The 26,399-nt window shown below is 34.3% G+C and overlaps 1 protein-coding gene across 1 annotated transcript in view; it reads right to left on the bottom strand.

Moving 5' to 3' along the window:
* LOC150103066 (uncharacterized) overlaps nt 1-26,399 on the bottom strand; it is a 223,228-nt gene that overhangs the window by 73,240 nt on the left and 123,589 nt on the right. Inside the window, exons 9-11 of the mRNA XM_090397785.1 lie at nt 26,010-26,192; nt 19,201-19,431; nt 2,704-2,881 (exon numbers count right to left, since the gene is read on the bottom strand). Coding sequence (XP_090253911.1) covers nt 2,704-2,881; nt 19,201-19,431; nt 26,010-26,192 — 592 coding nt within the window. The remainder of the gene's footprint in view (nt 1-2,703; nt 2,882-19,200; nt 19,432-26,009; nt 26,193-26,399) is intronic.

Below are 26,399 nucleotides of genomic sequence, written 5' to 3' on the forward strand. Positions count from 1 at the left end.
GAATATAACATTTATATTTGCTGGTTAGAAAAATATTACCTGTTTTTATCTTCTATGCTTTGGTAACATAACTGTTTTTAAATCAGCAGTTATACAGTCAGTGTGTGTGTTCCAGGAATCAACATGAGCAGGTAGTTCATTTTCATTCATTTTCTGGATCTTGTACAAGACCACTAATATTGGCTGACCTGGTTATCAAAGATGTAAACTGGATCTAAGAGTCATGGCTGTGGCAGCATATTTTCTGTGCTCACAAAGAACACATTTAGGAGCAATTAAATTTCTCGTACTTGGGAATCTGCAAAAGAAAGCCTCGAGCTTTATTTTCAGCCTTCTGTGTTGCTGCTTCGCATTCATTATTTTATCACAGCTTGGATAAAGGTAGAAATTGAGTTGGTGTTTTTGGTATTGCAGTTATGGTAGCTTGTATCATGCATTTTGTAACACATACTGCACTAGAATCAAATTTTGCAAAAGATGACAACATTCTAGCCAAGCCTTGCCTATTTTAGATGGTAATAACCATAATGATGTACATGCTGTCCATGTAAAACAGAAGATATCATGGAAAAAATTATTGCTTTCATAAATACTGTTTTCCTTTCCTGCTTAAGCAGTGGGAAGAATAATGAATGGAGATGTTGCTTTTCTGCTGAATTTATGAAGAAATTATTGTCATCAGTATACTAACAATAACTGTTTCCATGATATTAGTTTTCGCACCACCCTAAAGAACTCTGTACTCATTTAAATTTCCCATACCAAAGATGGGAGATGATAAATGCCAAATAAGATCAAGGTTGTTCTGGGAAACATCTTCATTAGGAGAAAGATAGACACAGCACATTTTAATAAGAGGTCCAACCAAGAGGAGGATGGCAACTGCATTCTATACTCATTAAAACTACTACAGGGACTACCATACAGCTTTCTTTAGTTGGCACCATATACAATTTATTTTCTTCTATTTGTTATTGTAAAACCAGTATCTCCTTAGGTTTGTTTATGGAAGGTGGAGAAGGGACAAGAGGGCATCCTTGGAAGCTGAGAATGAATGCCACTAGATTTTTCTCTCATAGCGTGGTGTGTAATTGGAATGGATTGCCATTGGATGTTGTGACTGCAAGCAGTGTGAATGAATTCAAGAATAAGTATGACAGCTGGTGCATATAGTATGTGGCCTCTCTCGATGAGTCCCTGACTCCCTGGCGGTCTTTCTTAATAATAATGATACTGGAAATGGACTAGAGGGAGATATTCAGTCATCTGCAGATGATACTAAGTTAGGATAAGTGATAAGGGATGTGATACAGAAACCTGATGATGTCATCTTGCAAGGCTAATGAGTATCAGTTTAATGTTTCTGAATATAGAGTTATTAGATTATGAGCACAGGATGCTGTAAGGCAGAATATCATATAAATGGAAATTTCTTATTAATCACATGCTGCAGATAGTCAATGAAGCTATAGATTGGGATTTTTGTGGACAGCAAGTTAAAGTCTGGAGATCCCATGGCTAAAGTAGGTCAATTGCATTGGTAACTATACTGTTGAAGAGAATAGTAATCTGAAAGAAAAGGAAATTATTCTCCCACTTTACAAGGCTTTGACAAAATCACATCTGGACTATTGCATGCACAGAGAGTCAACTAAGTTCTAAAGTGATGAGAGACAAGCGACCAAGATGATAACTGGTCTGCAGAATTGCATATGAGAACAGAGTGAGGGAATGCGATATCCAAAGTTTGAGAAATAGATTAGAGGAAATATAAGAGAAACATACAAGTTAGTAATGGACACTTGTAGTATAGATGTAAGTGAAAATTTGGAGTTTATGGCCAGTGCAGGCAGAATTTTGGGTCATCCTTAGAAAATGGATAAGAAGAATGTGAAGTTCAGATTCTTTTTCAAGGTAAGTGTGTTAATGGACTACTGTTAGATGCTGCAAATGTCTTTGGTGAATCATTCAAAAAGAGGTATAATACATATTTAAGTGTAGGTAACTAAAAATAATATTTCAACGATTTCTGAATGTGGGTGGGCTTTTATGAGTATCCTCTGATCCTTCATCTACAAATTTATCCAGAGGATCCCCATAAAAGCCCACTAACATTCAAAAATTGAAATATTATTCTCAATGATTAGTGCTCTCCACCCACCCCAGAACTATACCTGGATTGCCCTGTATCCAGCAAGCAATGCTTTACTTGGAAGTGCCTGACCACACCAGGTGTCACACTAGCTGGCACCATAGCAAGCCTTGAACTATGGGCAAAAGGAATCTTACTGTGGCAGTGTTGGTCTTTGCGAGCAAGTAGACTAGCTGAATGATAGTAGACTAGTTAAACCACCCAGGATGAGCATCTTGTCAAAGCAGTGATTGAAAACCACCAGGGTTCCCATCACACAGCAGCAACAGGAAGATGGAGCCCAATGATGGTGGTCTGTTACATCTAAGAAACCATTACACCTAGGAGACATCTAAGGTACAGTTACATGTAAATACTACTTAAATTAAGGGGATATTAGATCCCACATTGTTTTAAAACCGAATAAGAAACTCAAAGATTGGAATCAGGGAGTTTCATGCCCTTAATATCCCCTAAAATATCTCCTTAATTTAAGTAATGTTTATTCGCCAAAATGAAGCCTGTTGGCTCTTTATATTTAAGTAACATGTAAATACTTTTTTTTCCCTTACCTACTGTTGAAGTTAAAACCACTACAGGGGCTACCATACGGTTTTCTTTAGTTGGCACCATATACAATTTATTTTCTTCTACTTGTGGTAAAATTGGTATCTCCTTAGGTTTGTTTGCATCTTGTAAGGTAGAATATGTGCAAGCCACAAAAATAAAGATACCTGCTACTAGAATAAGCTATTAAAATAAAAATGAATTATAGTTATGTTTCATGTTTTAAGATTAATAGAATATTAAAAACTCTCCTAAAAAATAACTGCATGCACATTAACCTTTAAATTATGTAACCTTTAGTCCATCCATAATTGTAAACCAATAGTGCTTACTACTATAGGTTTTCCACTTTTTTGTAGGTGGGATTTGCATAACAAATAAATAAAAAAAATACACATTTCCAAAAGAAATACAAAGTTTCCTTTATCATTTTAGTGATTATGAAATTAACTTTTTTTTTTTTAAGTGATCCACCAGCATTATATCTGAGAATAGCTCTGGTCCTTGACGTAAACCAATTTAGCCTGCAAAAAGATCAATGCATTTTGTGCAACTATTTTTTTATATTATTATTATTTAAAAGATTTGTGTGATTTATGTGAATGTTATATAAAAAGGAAAATTCTGCACCATGAAGTTATATTATGAAAATAAAAGCATGGTATTTAAACTTTTAATCTCCATTCCTCCGCTCTCAATTGTTAGTTCTCACTTTTCTAATCTTAAATACAGTAATTTCATTTCCAGTCCCTTCCTGAATAAAAGAGTAGTAGCTCTTGAGTACAGATAATCTGGCCATCATGGGAATAGAGAAAAAATGACCATTCCTATATCCAATAATAGAACAATCATTCTACATTAGATGTGCAGTATAGTGAATACCACCATAACTCATGAAGGTAGTGAATTTTGCTATAGTGAATACCACTAACAAAATATGTGCTATAACGAACTAAAGGAAAAGCCTCTGCTAGATGTAAGCATTGCTTGTCTTTGGAATGTTTATATACAGGATGAATCAGGAGAAATGTGCATAATTTAGAGAGTTTATAGCAGAAGCTTTGTTAATAAAAATAATCATATGAATGTAGTATCAATATCAAATGATTATTTAGCACTAGTTACAAACATTATATGTAATAACGTGACAGCAAATAACAATGTTCCAACAAACATTCAGTAACGAATGTTTCAATTTTTTCAATGTTACAGTTAGAAACATCTGATGGACTATGAATGTAATCTTTGTTAGTTGTGTTTAACTTTTTTTATACACCAATGCCCTGATGATGCAAGTCATACGACTTACGAAACTTGTCGGGTTTCACGTATCCTGTTCGTATTTAATAAACACATGGTTTCAATACCAGAGTCTATCTCTCGAACTAGTGAACCACAAAAACCTTCACACACATGTGGAAGCTCACGGTGAGTGCCTATGGTCTAAAGTTACACAACTAGAGAAATTACGTATTAAACATCAGAACTACATCAACCGTCTAATTTTTTTGATCCAATGCAGAGATAATGAGATTATTCCAAAGTTCATTAGAATTAAATATATTCTCCTCCACTAAAGCAAAAGAATATACCATAGAACAGAACTAGCTCTTTTGAGAGAACAAATCACTAGATCTGAACTTGCGATGATAAGCCATCATATGTTTGCTATACACAGTGAATTAGCCACTTCACTATCGTCAGACCTTTGGAATAATATCAATAACATTACACACAATAAAGCTACATCGGTTGCCAAACAGAAAAAATAAAATTTAAGAAGGAAATTCAATTTACTTCAGCAAGAAAAAAACAACAACAAAAGCATCTAGATCACTCTAAAGTAGTGACTAACCTATCTTCACAATAGGTCAAAAGTCAAAACCTGTCGAAAGCAGAAAACAATCTTCTAATGAAAGGCTTCAATTTCGCTTTAACACCGCAGCACATTCCAAAAGTAAATATCATTGCACAAATTGAAAAAGGAATCCGCAATCTGCCTAGCGATACAGAAGACCTCATCCGCATACAAAGTTCTACATTACTATTAAAATGCAAAATATCATGCAAGAATTTATCAAAACCTGAATCTGCAGCACTTAAAAAATTAAGACTTGACAACAACATCGTGATAATTAAAGCAGATAAAGGGAATGCAACAGTCATCATGAACTCCAAAGATTACACAAGAAAGATGAACATCCTCTTAGAGTATTCCACCACCTATTTGCCTATTACCAGAGATCTCACATGGTGAACACATAATAAAACTAATGGCTTAATCAAGAAGATACCTAACTGGCCTGAAGAACTAAAAAGAACTCTATCATCTAAACACCCATTAGTCCCAAGAATTTATGGAGCCCCAAAAATACATAAAATAAATAAGAAATGAGGCTATAACGTATCAACTGAGAGTAAGCCTAAAGTACTAAATGGCATCCCTCCCCAAAGGGATAAAATTGCATCCTTGGCTGTTTGGCTGACATATGGAGGATGAGAGTTTCCAAAATTTGGGGCAGTAACTACCTAAACCTCAACTAAATTATTGGCCATTTCAGAATCAAGGAAAAGTTCTTCGTATTTATATTTGCTTCAATAGAATAGAGTGGCCTTCTTCCAACAAATACTATAGCTAGTGTCAAAGCATGATCAGCAAGTCTTGAGTGGCAGTAATGGTGGAAACAGATATAATCTTTATGTTCAGCAATTATGATATTGGCTGTCTTGCTTGTTTGGCCATATCTGCAAGACCTGATAAACTCTTGGCAGATCAGGAACTGTGGCTGGTATTTGGTGGAGTGGATAAAGGATGCTAATTTTTTATATGGCCTGTAAGTGGTTGTAAGGTTATATTTTTTTAGGATTCCTACATAAGAAATTATGATTCAGATTGAACATGGGATTCTTAGCCTTCCTAAGCAATATCAGACTGGATGTTGTCAATGTACTGACACAAGCAAAAAAAAGTAATCTCTTCTATAAGGAATGTGAAGCACCACTGGAAATGAAATGCAAAATAGTAATTACTAAATCTGAAAAGGGGAATGCTACAGTAGCTAAAGGACACCTGCCCCCAGTCGCGCATACGTGCTCGATCTGATTCAATCTTCCCAGAGAGAACAAAGAAGCCAACTCCGAAGACAATTAGAAAAAAAATGCCAAAATGGAGACAACAGTTGGGTGATAGACTACAAACAATCCAAACCAGTACAAAAACTAAGTGACGCCACTAGCAGCCACGAAGGACACCAGTATGCAGGCACTGCATAGGAAATGTGCAAGACCCTTGGAGTCAAATCCATGCCTAACAGAACCTTGCATATCCACTTCACCAACATCCATGGTCTCAACTCCAACCTTAATAGCATACACTACCATCTGCAGTCCACCAAAACCCCACCTACTCTTTTTAACAGAAACTCAAATCTCACCTTCCCCCAGCACTATTCATCTCAACCTTCCTAACTATACACTATTTAACTCCTTTCAACCCAAGGGTGGCATCTGTGCATATATCTGCTCTGACATACCCTGCCAGAGAGCAACTAACTTAGAATCACCTGACTTCAACCTTCTTTGGCTGAAGATATCCCTCTCCCACTCAGTCAAATTCATCTCCTGTTTCTATCGCTCTCCTAATACCACCATTCACTCTAAACTCTTCCATTTCCTCTCCTTAAAAGTTGATTTTCTACAGTCTCATGCTCCTAACAGCGAAATCATCCTCCTGGGTGACTTCAACGTCCATAACACCAATTGGCTTTCCTCTTCCAGTTATACAGATCCTGCAGCCAGATATGCTGAAACATTTGCAGTCACCAATGACCTCACACAAATTGTTCAAAAATCGACCAGAATACCAGATAACCCAAACCAAATGACCCCCCCCCTCCAAATATGCAGTGAATGTAGTGAGTCCCTGGGAAATTCTCCCCACAACTTAGTACTCATCTCCTCCCACATGCAACAACGCTTACACGGTCACCCCCAACATAATAGTTTGGCATTATAACACTGCCAAATGGGACAGTCTCCGAGACTACTATGCTTCATTCCCATGGTTAGCCTATTGTTTCCGGCCTTCCAGTCCAAACATATGCACTGAACGCATCACCAAAGTGATCTTCACTGGCATGAAAACATATATTCCCCACACTACTCAGATCTGCCATCCCCTAACTAAACCCTGGTTCTCCAAAAAATGTGCCAAGGCTGTACAAATGAAAAATCAGGCATACCACAACTGGCTCAAATCAAGAACCCCATTCTCATTCAATGCCTATACTGAAGCCCAAAACAAATGCAAGAAAATTATCAATACTTCCAAAACAGAATTTGAGGGCCAAAAGCAGGAAGCCTGCAGCCTGTCCAAATGGCAGCCGTGCCTTTTGGTCTCTTGCCAAGTCCCCTGGGTTTCTTGGGGATAAGGAAGCAGTGAAGAGGATTCAGAGGCAAGTGACCAAGACAGTGAGTGGCCTGTGGAATGTTCCCCATGAGGATAGACTGAAGGCGTGTGGATTGCAGAAGTGGATTAATAGGAGAAAATGAGAGGATATGATAGAAACAAATGTTTCTATCATATCCTTTCATTTTAAGGTTTTATAAGATAGATGTAGGGCAAATGTTTCAGTACTTGGCTAGAAGGACGAGAACAAGGGGTCATCACTGGAAGTTGAGTAAAGGTGTAGTTAGTAGGGGTCTAAGGACTAGATTTTTTGCTTGGAGAGTTGTGAATGAGTGGAATGGATTGCCAGAGTCAGTTGTGAGTGCTTTGTCTGTTAATGGGTTCAAGGAGAGGTATGATAGATTGGGTCTCCTGCTGTTGAGCGACATCAGTGTTTTTACCACTGCGCTATCGCTGCTTGTTTCATTTAGCAACTTTTCGAAGTAATTACTCCATACTTCAAGGGATATCTTTTTCTCACATTTTCATCTCACCTTTATCATCTCTAACTCCTTTTTACAGCACTCTTTCCTCCATTCCTAAGCTTCTTCAACAACCTCCAGAATATTTTGCCGACTTCTTGATATTTATTTTCTATGTTCTTGCCAAAGTCCTCCCATGACTTTTGTTTAGCCAGTTTTACACAGTGTTTAGCTTTCTTACATTTGTCTCTGTATTCTCTGAGAGCACAAGCTGACTTATTTGTCAGGAACTTTTGTTATGCTTTCTTCTTTTCCTTCACTGCCTCTTTAACTTCCTGTATCCACCACATGGAGTTCTGATTTTCTATCCTGGCAGACAACCTCATCACATGCCTCTCCAGCTGAATCAATCAGGGTTTTTTTAAAGGCTTGCCACTGAATCTCCAAGGTTTGTTTCCTGTTCTCAGACTCTTTCATGTTTTCTACAACAAGCTTTGTGTATTTTAGCCTACAGTCGACATCAGTGAGCTGCTCAACTTTTATTTACTTTAAAACTTTCTTACATGTTATTCTTTTCAATATGAAATTCAATTTTATCTTGCTCAAGACTAAATAGTGATCACTTCCAATTTCAAATCCTCTGTACACTCTGGTGTCCTTCACCAAGGAGAAAACATCACTATCAACAATAACATAGTCAATGAGACTTTTCTTATTCCTTGCCTCTCCATGTGCATTTGTGCACATTTTTATGTTGGAACATGGTGTTAGTAATAACCAGTCCATGTTCAGAGCAGAAATCCAACAGGTATTTGCCATTATTATTAGCTTTGCTCTTTTCTCCAAATTTTTCTACTGTGTATATTTTGTATATCTGACAATCATTTCCTGCTCTGCTATTTAGATCCCCCAACAAGGACCAACTTTTCCTTTTTCATTATGTCAGTTGCTTTCTCTAAAGCCTCAAAACATTCCTCCACTTCTACCTTAGTAGAACCTTCTGTTGGACCATAGGCACAAATAAGTCTCATTGTCCAGTTCCTCATTCTGATATTTGTCCACATCACTCTACTTGAGACTGCCTGCCATTCAAGAAGATTAACCTTGTATTTAGTGGTGAATACTATGATTACTCCTTCTTTTCCTTGATTGTCATTGCCTGAATATAACATTTTGTATTTATTGTTCAGAAAGATCACACCAGTTTTTGTCTTTTTTTGTTTCAGTCACCCCTATTATGCCAATCTGGTACTTATCTAATTCCTCAGCTAGCTCCATTTCTTTGCCATTCAGGCTACATATGTTAATAGTACCAATCTTTAACTTTGTAGATGTTGTGTTGAGTTGAGGTGTGTTTTCAGATTTGTTCCAGTAGCTGACTTTTCGCTGTTTGCCCTGGATCCCTAGCGAAAACAACGGATGCCTTGTTTAACTGGGCGACACCCCAGCCGGCATGAAATTTTGTCATGTTGTACCATCATTTTGTATTTTGATTTAAGCCAATAAGAATACAATTTGGTCAGCTAAATCTCAAATTGCCAGCCCATTCTCATTCGTTTAGTATCCAGGTAGATACCATCTTTATCATTAATTCTTAATTTTTTGTATTTCCTTTCTTTGTTATTAAAAGGTGTGTTCACAATCTGAAAAGCTTCTGTGTCTTATGTTTCTATGATAATAGAAACATAAGACCACAGAAGTTTGACATATGTTCTCCTAAGTTTGACATATGGTCTGTACGTGGAATTCTTTGTCTTTTTTAGGGACTCATTATCTCGAAGTTTTGCTTTATCTGTTCACTGTTGAGTTGTCTCATTCTTTGCTTGAGGATATTTCTGTGATTAATCAGTTTTATGGAATTCTGTGACACCCAGTTTTCTGCTGTTTTGGGGATATATTTATCCAGTGATTCTGTTGCAGTATCTTTGATCAAATTATTTAAGTTTTTATTATTTTCAGGGTTATTACTCTTAAGCACTGGGTTTTTTAATTGTTTGCAAATGGCTTCTTTATATTTGTTTTGGGTTGAGGAATCTTCTAAACAGTTCCATTTTATATATCTTGTTGCTATTTTTCTTTGAGTTGATAGCTATTAGTCAAAGCCTGATGTCAGCACTGAATTTTTAATGGTTGTATTGTTGTGTTGATGTGTTGCTTGGGCAGAGCATGTTGTGTGAGATGTCAGAATCAAAAACAATCTTGGATCCAATTTACCTCATCGGTTAATCAAACAACCAGTGCAAAATATGGGATGAAATCTAAAAAATGAAAGGTAGATACAGAACACACCATTTGTCTACCTTAGACCATAATGGATGTGTTGTTGCTGATCCCAAAGCTATTGCAGACACTCTTGGAGAACATTTTGCCAGATTCTTAACAACAGCCAACAAAATCATTAATAGCTTTAATACAACCTGCTTAAGACTGTTACTCGGTTACTCTTGGAAGGATCATATTCATAATTCCACTATTTTATAAGAGGGAAACCAAAATCCTTGATTGAAACCCAACACAGACGTCAACTTGATTGGCTTGGACATCAACTGAGACATCCTCCTTCTCCATACTTTGATATCTTAGTTTTATGTGCCCCCTCAAATGGACATAGATGGAGAGGGAGACCAACTAAACAATTCTGGCAGTATATTAACCACTTTATCAGCACAGATACTCCTCCTCACGAGAAATAACTCAACTGGCTCAAAACAGAGAAGCCTGGAAAGCTACATATAATAATTAACTGTTTATTATTCCTATTTATTTAGTTCATTTCCCTATTTACAAATTGTAAATGAACCATGATGATGATAGTAAGAGAAGGGGATTCATAGAAGATGATGCAAGATGTTTTAACATTTCATAATGAATGTCATCAGGTCCTACTGCACTAGGGTGAGACAGCAAAAGAGCTCTTTTTAGTTCTGCCTTAACAAGTGGTCAATTGTAAGGCTCAAGTCCATCGGTATAAAAATTTAGCCACTGTTTTTCTTCTTGCTGTTTCAATATTAAAAATTCAGGGGTAAGGGGGGAGGGGATATCAGGCTGTTGTTGAGAATCTGGCAAAATTTTCTCCCAAAGTGTCTGCAATAGCTTTGGGGTCAGCAAAAAACACATCCATTATGGTCTAGGGTAGACAAATTTTGTGTTCTGTATCTACCTTTCATTTTTCAGATTTTATCCCATACAATGTTTGCACTGGTTGTTTGATTAATTGATGAGATAAACTGGATCCAAGGTTCTTTTTGACTCTGACATCTCGCACATCATGCTCTGGCCCAAGCAAGTCGGATGTGGTGAGGTATCTACAAAATATACCCTACACTTTGTGTTGATCTTTTTGGCCTGCTGGCATTCTAGGTTCCACCGAGGCTTGGAAAGAGTGGAAATCGAGATGATGTTTTTGGAATTGAAGCTGTTGTTGCCTGGACAATGTAGTCTACTACATATTTTAGTGCTTCACTGATAAGTGTTTGATTGACTGTATCAGCATTAAATTTTGCAAGATGGAAAAAAGTATTGAAGTCAGTTATCCATTTTCCACATGGGTATCCATGTAGGAGAACATGGTTTGTGTGAAGACATTGTACAAATACAAAGAAAATTATCACTTCCATAGATGTCTTTGACATCCCACGTGAGCAGTAGGAAAATTACAGGAGAGCAGATTGTAAGATCGAATGCAGAATATAAGCCAGTAGGCATATGGAAGAAACTACTGAGTCTATTATTCAAAAGGAAGAGGTCATTATTGTAAAGGATTCATGCAATAATACAACTGTTATTTTTAATGTATATTTTATATATATTTCCCTCTTTATGTATATTATTATTCTCTCTATATACTTATGAGGTGATTTATTATATAAATCTCTTTTACTAACAATTATTTTTATTTTTGGCTCCGAGTGTCCCTATATGTTATTGTATTGCACAAAAGTTCACTCCAATTGGTGCAATGACTTTAACTCATTCTTTCAGAATCCAACTAATTATTGACTCAAAACCAAGTACAAAATAAACACATTTAATAAAACTAAAACAATATATATACACTTCTAGCAATAATACATAACTATAACTACAGATTAAATGGATCCAAGGCCTTATTTAAAAATATAAACTTACTCTTAAGACTAAACACTTTTTCTTTCACAATCACAAAAAAATGTTCATAGTCTTTTTCTCTTTCTGTTAAGGCTCTTTTCCAGAAGTTATACAGCTCTGTACTTCATTTTCAGGATCCTTTTCATCAATCAATATAACACACATAAAGTCTTCTTGACTATATTCTGTTTTCCTTTCAGTAGTAATACTCATCAGATTAGGCACCTTTAATACCTAAAAATCTTCTTAATCAATATATTTTCTAAACTTTCACTTTCAGGCATTCTTAATACTTATAAAACTTCCTTATCAATATTTTCTCTAAGAAAAACATTCACTTTAGAATGTAAGCAACAAGTTCTCCTTTCCTTCACAATACTAAATTGACAGTCTTAACTTATTTCACCATAAAAACTTACAGTTTCAAGATTTCCTTTTATTCATTACTTATTTCTCCTTGAAACCTAATATTTCCACTATTCCCTTTTTGGAATACATTATGAAATTTCCATCTGACTGCCGCACAAAAAAATCAAGTTCCTCCCAACTTGAATATATCTCGGCCAGTGTTCTAGAAAACTTCCGAACGCTCTCTTGTTTACAACTGTAACTTGGATACGCAACGCTTTCCTTGTCAGCTGTCAATCACACATCAAGTTCTCTCCGGGAGCATGCGCACTCTACAAAAGTCAGAAACTACGCACTACAATAAAATGGCTGACTCGCTGTATCCATCAGCGCTAAGAGAAAGTCTTTCACAAAACACAAAATTCAACATTTTAAAATACAATAAACTTTCTTATAAGTAACACAAATAATCAGTTTAGTAAGTACTTCAATATTTTTACTTCTTTACATATTACCTCTAATATAATATTTTCATAACGAGCACATCACAATTGCAGACACTGCATGTATGAAAACAAAAACTAACAAGCATAATTAATACGTAAAAATATTCAGAATTTTTAATATGATTATTTTTACATCAGTTTCATTTTTCTGTGAAAAAATTTTTTTTTTTTTTTTTAAATTTTTTTTAAATACTTAACCTACATCCAAACAAAATTTTAATATTTATTTCTAAATCTTAAACTATAACGTGATTCTTGCTGATCATTATGTATACCTTCTGAATCACTAGTTTCAGAATCATCTGACGCTAGAGATAATTCTGAACTTTCTTCTTCCAAATTAGTACACTTAGAAATTTCATTTTTATACCTTTCAAACATTTCATTTAAACTACTTGAATTATGTCCTAAATCTATAGAATCATCACTATCAGAATCAATTTCTACAGGTTTTTGAGATTCTACAAGTTTATGGGATTCCTTATTCTTACTAACTAAATTTGAGGTATCTTTAACTTCCCTTTTTTTTATTTAATCCTATATTTATCAACCTATGAAATTCTGCTATACTTTCATCAATGTTAGAGTCAATTTGATTATCATTATTCCTACATTGTACAACATCTGAAACATGTGTCTTAGGATTTCTAAAATTTCTTGTATTTTGGTTCATTTTCCCAAAGTTTAATTTTTTCTTTCGCTGCATATTTGAGTTATGAATATTAGATCTATTCCCTTTTCTATCATTTAACCTTGAATAAGATTCACAATTAGTATTAGGAAAACTACATTCATCCTTCAATATTTTATTCATATTGTCACCTAAAGTAACTAAATTTTTATTTCCCAAAAAAATACCTTTTTAATCTATCAGAATGTACATTTAAAATTTTACTAGGATTATTGACATTTTGAATCCTAAAATTTACAGGAGAAAAATTGTCTAAAATTCTAAATGGACCTAAGGCTTTTTTTTTCTAATTTCCCAACCCTTTTAATACTAGATTTATCATCTAACAATACTAAATCACCTGGTACAAAAGATTTATATTTTCTAAAGCGATTTATATATTGTCTAGTTTTCTGAGCACTTAATTTACTTATCTCACCTACTAGTCTATGAGTAGTGGAAAACTTATCTATTACTAATTCTAAATATTCATTTATATCACTGTATCCTGTATTAGGAATAACTGAAACAAGTTCATTAGGAAAAATTGGATCAAAACCATATAAAGCAAAAGATGGTTTTTCCTTGATAGCAGAATGAAAAGCAGATCTACATGCAAATAATGTTTGAGAAATATGTGTATCCCAATCATTCATTTTAGTGTTTGCCAAATTTGAAAGTATTTGCTTTATGTTTCTATTCAGTCTTTCACACATACCATTACATTGCGGATGATAAGGTGTTGTAAAAATCTTCTTAACATTAAGCAATTTACATAACTGTAATAATAGTTCGGATGTGAAATTTGCTCCTTGATCTGAAAGTAAGGTCTGAGGAGTTCCATATCTACAAACTATCATATTCAAAAACTTTCTTGCAATAGTTTTTGCAGATTGGTCTTTCATTGATACTGCTTCAGGAAATCTAGTTAGCATGTCTATGATTACTAGAATATACCTATTTCCTTTTTTAGTAATTGGTAGAGGACCTACTACATCAATAGCAACAGCTTGAAATGGTCTAGTTGGAATTGGAAATGGTTGTAAAGGAGCTTTTCCTCTAAAAGGGGATCTTATTTGGCACTTATGGCATGACTTGACATACGTGAATATATCACTCTTCATACCTTTCCAGATGTAACGATCCTTTATTCTTTCCAAAGTTTTAGAAAACCCTTGGTGTCCTGCTAAGTCAGAATCATGGAAAGTATACATAATCCAAGGAATCATTTCAGTTGGTGCCAATATTTTCACCTTCAATTTTCCATCTTCCATTTGTCTAGATAAAAGTAACCCATCCTTATCTAAATACAAGTTTTCCAGATTCAAAAATGTATCTAGTTGAGTTTCCACTTTCAATACTGCTTCATAAATAGTTTGTAGTATGAGATCATCCTTCTGAGCTTGGATAATCTTATCCTTTTCCCAAATTTGTAAACTAGGATCTTTATTCTTTAGAGTTTCAATATTAAATACTTGATCATCATCACTAGTATCCAAAAAAACTTCAGGAGACTGCTCTACTTTTCCACTGTCACCTGATTTTCTGTCCAAACAACATTCTATTCCACATAATGATACTGTATTATCAATAAAATTACACACAAACCCATGACGTTTCAGAAAATCAATTCCAAATATTATTTGTACATTTGGATTTGAAGATTCTGGAAGAACAATTAATGGATGAGAAACTTTCAATGGAAAACAAGGAATTGAAATAAAGACATTGATTTGCTTATAAGCTGAAATTTCAGATTCAAATATTCCTTTTAATTTAATTGGATTGCTTAAAACTGAAATATCATTTGGAATTAGAGATTTAATTTTGTTAAATAAGCTATAAGAAAAGAGTGAAATATGTGCACCTGTGTCAAGTAAGATTTCACAAGGTACATCTTCAATAAATCCTTGTAAAACTGTCAAAGGATTACTTTCATTAGCATAAGGAGCTAATGCTACATCAAACTTTCTTTTATGGTTAGAGCTGTCTTTGGCTTTACCCATGTTTAGTGAATAGTTTGATATTTCTGTCCTTGCCAGTATAATATTGGAATAATAACTAATTCCAGATTTACTTTTATTCTCTGATTTCTTATTTTGAAAACAAGATCTATCTCTAACATAACAATCTTTAGCAAAATGACCCTGTTTGTTGCATCTAAAACATTTTGGAATGTATCTTCTATGAGATGCTTTATTCCTGTTAATGTCATCAGATTTACAAGAAAAAGATTGATTATCTGTAAGATTTTTGGATATTGTTAAATCCGACATCATCTTAAACAGAAGTTCCTGTCCTTGTACTATGGGTCTCTGTTGTCTTTCTATTTCTTCCCTCATAAATGTTTTCAGTTCCTCATATTTTTCCAAATCATGTAATTTTACCCTGGAATCAGATTCTGGAATATCTTTAGTAAAATTCACAGAAGTTTCCTTAGACTTTTTCCTTTTATTTGCAACTTTACTTTTTTGAAGCTTTTCTTCTCTCATTCTATCTGTACCCACAATGCTAGGAGAATGAGTTTGATTATGCTGAAAAGAATTTACTTGCTTATTGCTTGAGGAATGAAAAATATCTCTAAATCTTTCTTCCTTTTCTTTAACAAGTTCAAAACATTGTTCAAGATTTCTAACTTTTTTCTTATATGCTGTTTCTTTTAAATTATTCTTAAGGCCAAGCCTAAATTGATTAAAGAGCAACCATTCTAAAGAGGATTTCTCTTCAGATGAAATATTAAATCCATGAGCAATGCTCCACAATCTATGATAATATTCAGAAACAGATTCCTTATTACCTTGGATACACTGTTGAATCTTCCAAATGTTAGGACCTAATTCTCTTACATTTGAAAATTCTGATATTAGCAAACTTTTAAAGGTTGCATAATTGTCAGTATCTCTTAATAAAGGAGATGTGTTTAAGAATGTTTTGGCTTTTCCCAACAATTTATTACAAAGTATAATTAACAAGTGAAAATCTGACCAATTTCCTAAATCTTTAATTTTTTCTGCATACCTAAAAAATGTTTCTATGCTTTCACTACTATCACCTGAGAAAGATGGATTTATTAACCTAAAAAATTCTTCATCATTAACTGAAGGAACTTTACTACTAATATTATTATTTTCTGTAGCCATTTTTTTTTTTTTACTTGAGTCAAGATTTGCCTTTTGGATTCTAAAATAGTTTTGTCATAACCAATCCTGTCGTCGACTGCGCCATTGTTATTTATAAAATTGTTTTTTTTTTTTTTATATATTATTCTCTTTAGTTCCCTCAATTGTATATTATCTATTTTTGTCTACAGGCTGTGCCTTTGTTAATAATTATACTATATACTTATGAGGTGATTTATTATATAAATCTCTTTTACTAACAATTATTTTTATTTTGACTCCGAGTGTCCCTATATGTTATTGTATTGCACAAAAGTTCACTCCAATTGGTGCAATGACTTTAACTCACTCTTTCAGAATCCAACTAATTATTGACTCAAAACCAAGTACAAAATAAACACATTTAATAAAACTTAAAACAATATATACACTTCTAGTAATAATACATGACTATAACTACAGATTATATGGATCCAAGGCCTTATTTAAAAATATAAACTTACTCTTAAGACTAAACACTTTTTCTTTCACAATCACAAAAAAATGTTCATAGTCTTTTTCTCTTTCTGTTAAGGCTCTTTTCCAGAAGTTACAAGGCTCTGTACTTCATTTTCAGGATCCTTTTCATCAATCAATGTAACACACATAAAAGTCTTCTTGACTAAATCTTGTTTCCTTTTAGTAGCAATACTCATCAGATCATGCATCCTTAATACCTATAAATCTTCTTAATCAATATATTTTCTAAACATTCACTTTCAAGCATCCTTAATACTTATAGAACTTCTTTATCAATATTTTTCTCTAAGAAAAACATTCACTTTAGAATGTAAGCAACAAGTTCTTCTTTCATTCACAATACTAAATGACAGTCTTAACTTTTTTCACTTTAAAAAAACTTAGTTTCAAGATTTCCTTTTATTCATTACTTATTCCTCCTTTAAACCTATTATTTCCACTATTCCTTTTTTGGAATACACTATAAAATTTTTCCGACTGCCACACACAAAAAAAATCAAGTTCCTTCCAACTTGAATATTTACCGGCCAGTGTTCTAAAAACTTCCAAACGCTCCCTTGTTTACAACCGTAACTTGGATACGCAACGCTTTCCTTGTCAGCTGTTAATCACACATCAAGTTCTCTCCGGGAGCATGCGCACTCTACAAAAGTCAGAAACTACGCACTACAATAAAATGGCTGACTCGCTGTATCCATCAGCGCTAAGAGAAAGTCTTTCACAAAACACAAAATTCAACATTTTAAAATACAACAAACTTTCTTATAAGTAACACAAATAATCAGTTTAGTAAGTACTTCAATATTTTTACTTCTTTACATATTACCTCTAATATAATATTTTCATAACGAGCACATCACAATTGCAGACACTGCGTGTATGAAAACAAAAACTAACAAGCATAATTAATACGTAAAAATATTCAGAATTTTTAATATGATTATTTTTACACAACCTCTTCCATTTGTTTTGGCATTACTACTTATGGATGGCTTTAATGGGTCCTCTGTGGAGTAGTGCCCATTGGGGTTCAGGAAGTTGCAAGGTAAGGTTATAAAGGTCAGTTTCATTTAACTCAGCATCCAGTGGCAAATAAATTGAACATAATATAATAAGAAATCCCAGGGATAAGTGAATTGCTACTACTTCCAGAGCAATATTGAGCTGGACATAATGGAAATGAGTATGAATGCCCACTAGGATAAAACTCTATGAGCAGGACCATCTCCAGTTCTGTCCTTGCATACAACAGTGAAATTCCTTAAGGTAGGGTCCTCATTACATCTTAAATGTTTCCTGCAGACAGAAACAGAAAGATTTTTCAAGTTTCTGCAGTAAAATCTTGATGTCATCAATATTCTGGCAAAACTCACAACAGTTCCATTGAAAAAAATTTTCCTATTGTTTAGGCTTTGTAGACTTGTCTGATTTCTGGGAGTTTCAGGATTTACGCTTGTCAGGTTTATATTTCTTATTAGATTTTGGGAAGTATGGATGACCAGTGTCCATCTTTCTCTGGATATTCAGTGCATCACTAAATATGTAAGGATCGCTGGAAAGATCAAGTTATTTTCAGCAGCTACTGAAGTATACATTTTTTCTGTACAGGCAGGTGTCTGGTGGTTTATCTTTAATCAGCATTTTTTGTTGACATTTTCTTTGCTGCCACCTTCTCAACATAAGAGTATCTTAAGACAGGTGTAGTGGTGGCTAGCTTCCTTTTTGCATCCTGATATCATATATTTTTGTCCTACTTTAATTTTTGTATTTTGTTTTCATATTTTCATTTCTGACATGCAAGGAAGTAAGCTGGGTGATTTCCCTGACAGTTGACATATTTAGCTTTCTTTACAGAGAAAGGTTTGTTATCAGTCTCTTTACTACCACATTGGGCGCAGGCTGTAGAGATACCTTCTTTTACAGAGGATGATGTTCAGAAGAGACCATCCCTACATACCTCACACCTGTCAATCCATGATCTGAGAAGAACCCATGAATCAAGAGAAGAAGCTGCCCCTTCTTCTCTTGATTCTGCACACACAGCAAGATGTCATTCGCATACATTGTCCAAAGCATGTCTTCTCTCACCTCCTCCATCACAATATTAAACAGGAATGGACTTAATGCTGACCCTTGATGCAAGCCAACTATAACAAACTATCCACTATAATAAACTATTCCTGCAATATTTAAGTCTGCTATAATAAGAAATGACCATATATATTTATGTTGAAATTCTTTGCGCCTAACTTATTTCACTCAAAAATATATACATCATAAATTTTTTATTCCTAGATAGGAAATAAATGTCTGCTGTTTGTACTGAGAACTAATTAAATGTAATAAATAACAAAATCAATTTACCTGAGCCAGCATCCGTTCATTAGTATTCTTGCTTGATGCATGAATAAATATTAAAGCCGGAGATATCAAACATATCATTGTACCTATAGTGGAACCCATGATACCTAAAACTATCTCTATGTTTGGAAGCATGATGGCTATTCCTATGGTAACAGTAACCAGAGTAATAGTAAGACCTTTAAAACGATGATCTGGAATGTAGTTTGCTGGCATATCATGATACCCAATGCCCTATAATTTAAAAAAAGAATTCTCTTAACTGAGTTATAAAATTTAAAGATATTAAAAATTATTCACATTTTTATTTTCCTATTTATTTCATATCATATTACTTCAATGACATATTATTTTCAGTAATTTAAGTCATTCAAGTTGTCCAAGGACATATTGAAACATCAGCTAGTGAGAAGAATAACAGTGGTGTTATGAAGTCATAGAAAAGGGAGAAATATAATTCTAAAGTTGTTGTGTGGTACACAAGCAGCAAAGATGATGTTAAAAACTTGTGATTAAATAATCTAAATTGGACTAAGGAGGAGGAAGGATGGATTGTTAGATAACTTAAAAATGTTGGTTAATAAAAAAACCCAAAAAAAACAAAAGATATATGAAATTCAGTACTGCATGACAAAGCATATTAAAAACAAAATATGTGTATATAAAATACAAAATTGTTATGAATAAAAAAAGAACCAAAAATAAAATGGAAAAAAGTGTTACTTTGACTATTATAAAAGAGTATTTTTCTCATCAGTTAACCAAGGATCACTTGTGATTCTAATGAAAATTGATTTAACAATTTTTGAAGCAAACATTATAAAGCCAGATCTAATGATCTGATGGAAGACATGCTAAATGACAGCCATTATAAAAGAAGCATCCTCCACTCCATAAGCACCTCTGTAGCGCAAGTGGAAGAACAACAATATGTTGCACCCTTTGGTTGGAAAAGGACTAAGTTTGATAATTTGATTCTCATTGTGAAGAGGGGAATCTTTATGTGCATTTATTTAACTAAATGTGAGTTAGCCAATCTCACATGGAGGTAGCATGGTTCTCTTTTCCCAGAAACTTGGGTTTTGAATTCGATACAGGCAAATTGTCCTTGAGAATACAAGCAATTTACAGACAAAAATATTAGTGGTTATGGGCAGTAGATGGCACTGTTTGTAGATGATGATGGTAGCAGTGGTTCTGTGCAGTTGATGGATTAAATAGTGGAGATGCAGAGTTCTATAGAGTAGAGTGCCCTCCCTCGACGAGTCCTTGGAGGGTGTTATGTAATAATAACAATTCCACTACACCCAACAGATCAGATGGCACATGCGGATTCCAGTATATAATATAACATTCTTTCACGATTTGTCATTCCAAACTGGAGCTTTCTAATCAAATAATGTTCTGCATCACACAAGACAAACTTAAACATTGGTGGGATAATATTTGGTTTGTATACACAGCAATCCCACCACAAAAACTGAGGTTATGGATTTAGTGTGTGATGTTCTGAAAAAAAATCTCTACAACTGTAAATGCCTTGAACACCTGGTTCGAATAACCCATTGATCCATGTTAGGAGAACACAATAATTTTCAGCCATCTTTCATTTTTATCAGTTTTTCTATGATCATGCCTCACTGTTTCCTTTTTTTTTTTCCACCACCAGTGAAAATAGCGAATTTAATGACATCAAGCCAAAGATGATCCCGAATGATACAATGCAACTGTTAATAGCATTAACTGCATAATATCAGAATAATATCATTCTGCATAGCAAGGTGTTATCATTGATGCCTATGATAACACCTTGCTATAAGTTAGTTAAATCTAAACCAGTTCCAGTAATAGTACAAAATTACAGTCATATACGAGAGTGGTCTGAAAAGTTTGCAGCCTTGACCATAGATGGCAACACTATCGTTAAGATTTTTTTTTCTAAGTTGGTACATCTGTCATAAGCAGTGCTTTTTTTTTTTGGCGATATGCAATGGTACGCAGTACTGGCACCTTTTTTCTTAAGTTTTTCAAAATTTGCAATTTATTGATAGCAAAATGTATTATAAATATTCCAGTATATGGTACTGTGTTCACAAATTGAATTTTCAGTTTTGATTACTCATAAGTTGGTACCCTGCTTTCCTGTTTCATAGGCTGGTACATAACCGGAAACAGGAAGTTGCGTTCACTTCTGATTGCTTCCAATATCAGTTTATCAGTTCTATATTCAGTCTGCAACAGGCAGGTGTTCATGTGAGTTTTGAATTAATCTAAATTAAATCAGTGCAATCATTGTTCAAAATGAGTAAAATAAGTAGTTACTTTATGCCAATGAGTAAAAAAAGGAAGCCGGAAGAAGAAGAAATTGTTGAATCAACTTGTTATCCTGTAAAACAGAAAACTAGCACCGAAAATATATTTGGTGAAGAGGATCAAAACCAAGACCGAAGATCAATGTGGTCACAAAAGGAAGCAGATTCTGATAATGATTGGCCTGAATGTTGGACACTTTTACAGAAATATGACATCTGCGAGAGAAACGAGTGGCTGTATGTCAAGAATAAAATGTTGATACCAAAAGCAAGAAGCAATCTAGAGATGACAAGGGTATATCGGAGGATATGTTAAAAGTGTGGAAGTTGCTGTAATAACATCTTCATCATGGTAAGTACCAGCAGCACCTTTTTGTCCAGAAAAAAAGCACTGGTCATAAGCATCCATGTGAAATTGCAAGTCATTCTATCAAGTAGTTTGTTTTATACAGCTGTCTGAAGCAAAAGGGTTGTCTATATCCCTTGAAATGGATAAAATTGAGTATCGTGCAATTATAAAATTCTTTGTAGAAGAAGGTTTAATGGCAAAAGAAATTCATTCAAAGTTCATAAAAGTTTATGGGCACTCTTCTTTGTTTTCGACAATTAAGAAATGCGCTGCCGAGTTTAAACATGGCCGTACCGGACTTGAAAATGATCCATGTGAAGGACATCCAAAAAGTGTAACAACACCAGAAATCGTTGATCAAGTGCACGACATGGTACTGGATGACCGGCGAGTCAAAGTGTGTGAAATTGCTGAGACAATAGGCATTTCAAAAGAATGAATAGATATATTTTGCATGAAGAATTGCAAATGAAAAAGCTTTGCACAAGATGGGTGCTGCGCTTGCTCACAGCAGATCAAACACGCACTTGCATGAAAATCTCTGAACAGTGCTTGGAGAGTTTTAACAAGAATAAAACCAATTTTGTGCATCAAATTATTACTATGGATGAGACTTGGATTCACCATTACACACCAGAATCCAAACAGCAGTCAAAACAGAGGACAAAAACCAGTTGTTCAGTGCCAAAGTTGGTTCCATCAGCAGGAAAGGTCATGGCAATCGGTGTTTTGGGATGCATTTTGTTTATTAATTATCTTGAAAAGAGTAAAACAATAACCGGGAATATTATTCCAATCTTTTAACCAGACTAGATGAAAAAATTCGTGAGAAAAGACCCGGTTTTCAGAAGAAAAAATCATCTTTCATCACGACAATGCACCTGTCCACAAAGGTGTTTTGGCAATGGGAAAATTAAGGGATCTGCACTATGAATTGTTGGAACACCCACCCTATTCCCCAGATTTGGCTCCCTCTGACTTCTATTTCTTCCCAAAACTAAAACTCTTCTTTGCTGGTCAGCATTTTTCTTCGAATCAAGAGGTGATTGCAGCTATAGAGGAATATTTTGCAGAACTTACTGAGAACCACTACAGGAACAGGTTAATGGCACTGCAGCATCGCTAAAATAAATGTATTAGTCATAAGGAAGATTATGTAGAAAAATAAAAATAATTTTAAAAATAATAACAATGAAAAAACGAATTATAAATTCATTTTTTCATTGTTAGGCCAAGAACTCTTCAGACCACCTTCGTATCAATACACACGTGTTGATACGAGGGTGGTCTGATAATCATACTGCATCACAGTGTGCAGTATGATTAGAAATAATCATACTGCACACTGTGATGCAGTATGATTATTTCTGGCTTCTCCCCTATTTGATTCTATGGGTGTGCTAGAGCATGGTCTGCCTGACAAATGCCTCAGAGAAGGTAAGGTGAGGGCAAACATATTTTTTGGTGTTCCTTTAAACACTCTTGGATTTGCCTCCAGTTCAGCTATTGAAAGTGTTTTTAGGGAATGTAATGTTTGTTTATCCCCACTTTCTGAGTTTTCAGGAGAGACCTTTGGTAAGGTCTCTTCTTCCACAAATGAGACCAGCTAACTCACCTTTCACTGAAAGCCTTTATAAAAGGGATGGTATGCCCAATTTTTAAATAAGTCATACTTAACATTTTAAGATTTTATGGAAACCATTAAATTATTTACCAATAAGAATACCACATATCATTTAAAACAAGGTACATGAGGCACTGTGACTGCTATGGAGAAGCTTATAATGAGTCATGTGATCATGGAAACCTAGTCTATAAGCGATCTTACCTGAATATCATCTTACAATTATTACTGAGAAAGAAGTGATCTCTTTTGGCCTTCTTCATTGCAGTAACATTAAGCTGCTTAATGTTACTGTAATACCCTTTCAGCTGCTTCTTAAATTAAGCCAAAAGAAATGGAGGCTATGAAGATAAGTATATTATGTCCATAAATTGTGTATATTCTTTAGCCTGTTTGCATGTAATGTGGGATGAAAAACCTGAGATTACAAGGGAAAAACCTTTCCACACCTATATGCAACTGACTCACTCGCCTTTAAGTTAATAAGCCTTTATAAATATTCCTCCTGCACTCTGACAAGAATGCACCTCAGGTCTTTCCAACCAAAGTGTTTGTCACTACTGAAACAACCACCTGAACTTAAAATAAATACATTTTTCCAGTAGTGCATTTCTTTCTCTCCATTCTATGGCTTAGTTTGTTAATGAAACCATTAAAGAACTTTGTTTAACTAGTGTCATCCCATCTCATCCAAAGAGCTCTGATTAAACTGAGATGCCATCAATTTAGTTGCTAGTCAATGCAGAATATAATACAATCTTGTTAGCTAATTCCAACTTGTTGGTCCACCTTCATTTTTTCAGTAACTGGCTGGTTGACCAAGTGGTTAATGTACTCACCCTCCAATCAATATGCTGTGGGTTTGAATCATATTGTGGATATGGATGTTTATGATTTTCTTTAGGTGAAGATGAATTTCATCACTACCTGTGAGACCAACATCCCAGTTGTTGGAGATTTTTTATTTTCTTCTCATTGAAAACAGTGCTAAATATTATGGTCTCACATGTAGAACAAGAAGAGGCCAAGGCTCCCAACAATATCCAACTCCAGATCTGGGGATTTGCAAAATCATTCTCTGGTAAGTTCTCCAAGATGCCAGTGTGCCCAGCAAGGCCTACAAAGAGAGTATCTTAAAGCCAGCCTGAGAGAATCTAAAGCTTAGTAAGCATATATAACTCTGCTGACACCATACACCTTTAAACGATACAGTTGTAGAGGTAAATTTTGGTATGATGTGGTGTTCTTCCTGAAGTAGCCGTACCAAGTCTTGGATTGTAGCATAGTAGGCAGCTTTCTTATGATGAAAGGTAGTGAACTGTTGCCCAGAACCCACAACTTGTACATCAATGATGACTTACTCATCTTCCCTATTTACTATAAGATCAGGATTCCTTAATCCAATGTTAGTTCTATAGTGGATTCTACTGCTGTTATCCAACCTTTCCTTTAGTTTTACACGGTGATCAGCATTCGTTTTACACAAATTATGGACTCTACAACCATGTTATAAATAATTATTTTAATTTCATTTAATTAATTATGATTAATCATTATATTTTAATATTATTTTAACATACTTTTAATATTATTTATTTAATTAATTATATTTTAATTTAAAAGTTATCAGCAATACCTTCCTAAAAATGGTTAGAGTCAAAATACTATCAACAAAATTCTGTACAATAAATTTCTCTGTGGCTAGTAATAGCAGCTTGCATCATTCTTCTACGCTACTAAATTTTTGTGTTGGGATACATTTCCTCAAACAACTGAACTGAACTGCCTTATTAACAGAGTAAATGCCTCTGCCAAATTTTTCATTGTAAACTTCTGTGGCGACTCTGCTTCGTCGAGAAATTAAAATAATTATTATAACACAGTTGTAGAGCCCATAATTTGTTCTTCAACCTATTCTCTATAACTCTCACTATTGCATTGTGTCTTCTGATACGTACTCTATGTGTATAATAACAACATGAGCCAAAGTTTCTTTCTACTCTGACAGCTAGCTCTACAGTTGTCATCACTCCCACACACACACACACACACACACACACAGTTGTACAAGCTCGAGTCGACAAAGCATTGATTATTGTCCTAATCCTGAAGACACTGAAAAAAGTTCCATGTTTGGTCTGTAGAGTAGGATTTCTAGACTATGTAAAAAAAAGAAATAAAAATAAAATATATCCTTAGTCCACCCATATGTGTACTATAGTACTTATGTACTATTGTACTATGTATTATAGTACATAAGTACTATAGTACTTATGTACTATAGGTTTACAATTCTTCATGGATGGAGAAGACATTAAAACAGTAAATAAATAAAAAGTGGAGACTTGTTAATGGATTACATGGTGAAAAGACTTATTGGTTATTTTCTTTTACCCCTAAGCAGAGGCTGCTTATGGCAATTATCTAGGAAAATAAAAAAAATGTTCAATTTAATAGCAGGATTCTTAAGAGACAATATAATTCAGCTTGTTCAAAGTTTAGAAAATGCAAAATATACATTACAAACCTGCTTAAAAATAAGAGAATGGAGACTAGTTCTGCATGGGAAAAGACACAAAGGAAAGCTGATCACAACTGTTACAATAAATCCCAGCTTTATTACTTCTGTCACTAATGACTGAGTCATTCTAACTAGTATATTTCCAGTTATTGGCATATCACAAAATGCTATGTATCCAAATACTCCCACCTGAAAAGGATTATTAAAGGCTTATTATTAAACTTTGAAACGATATATAGTGATGCAATGTGACATAAAAAGTAATTAGTGTACGAGCATTTTATTAGTTTTATTAAGTTTTTCTACTCTTTTTTTAAAGATAGGGAAAAAATACACACACACACAGTCCATCCTCAAATTACAACCACTTAGAACATCCCATTAATGCGTTCACTG

Source organism: Typopeltis vanoorti, chromosome 9, assembly GCF_054136105.1.
Source record: "Typopeltis vanoorti isolate ZY-2024b chromosome 9, IOZ_Tvanoo_1.0, whole genome shotgun sequence".
In the NCBI taxonomy this organism is placed as follows: domain Eukaryota; kingdom Metazoa; phylum Arthropoda; class Arachnida; order Uropygi; family Thelyphonidae; genus Typopeltis; species Typopeltis vanoorti.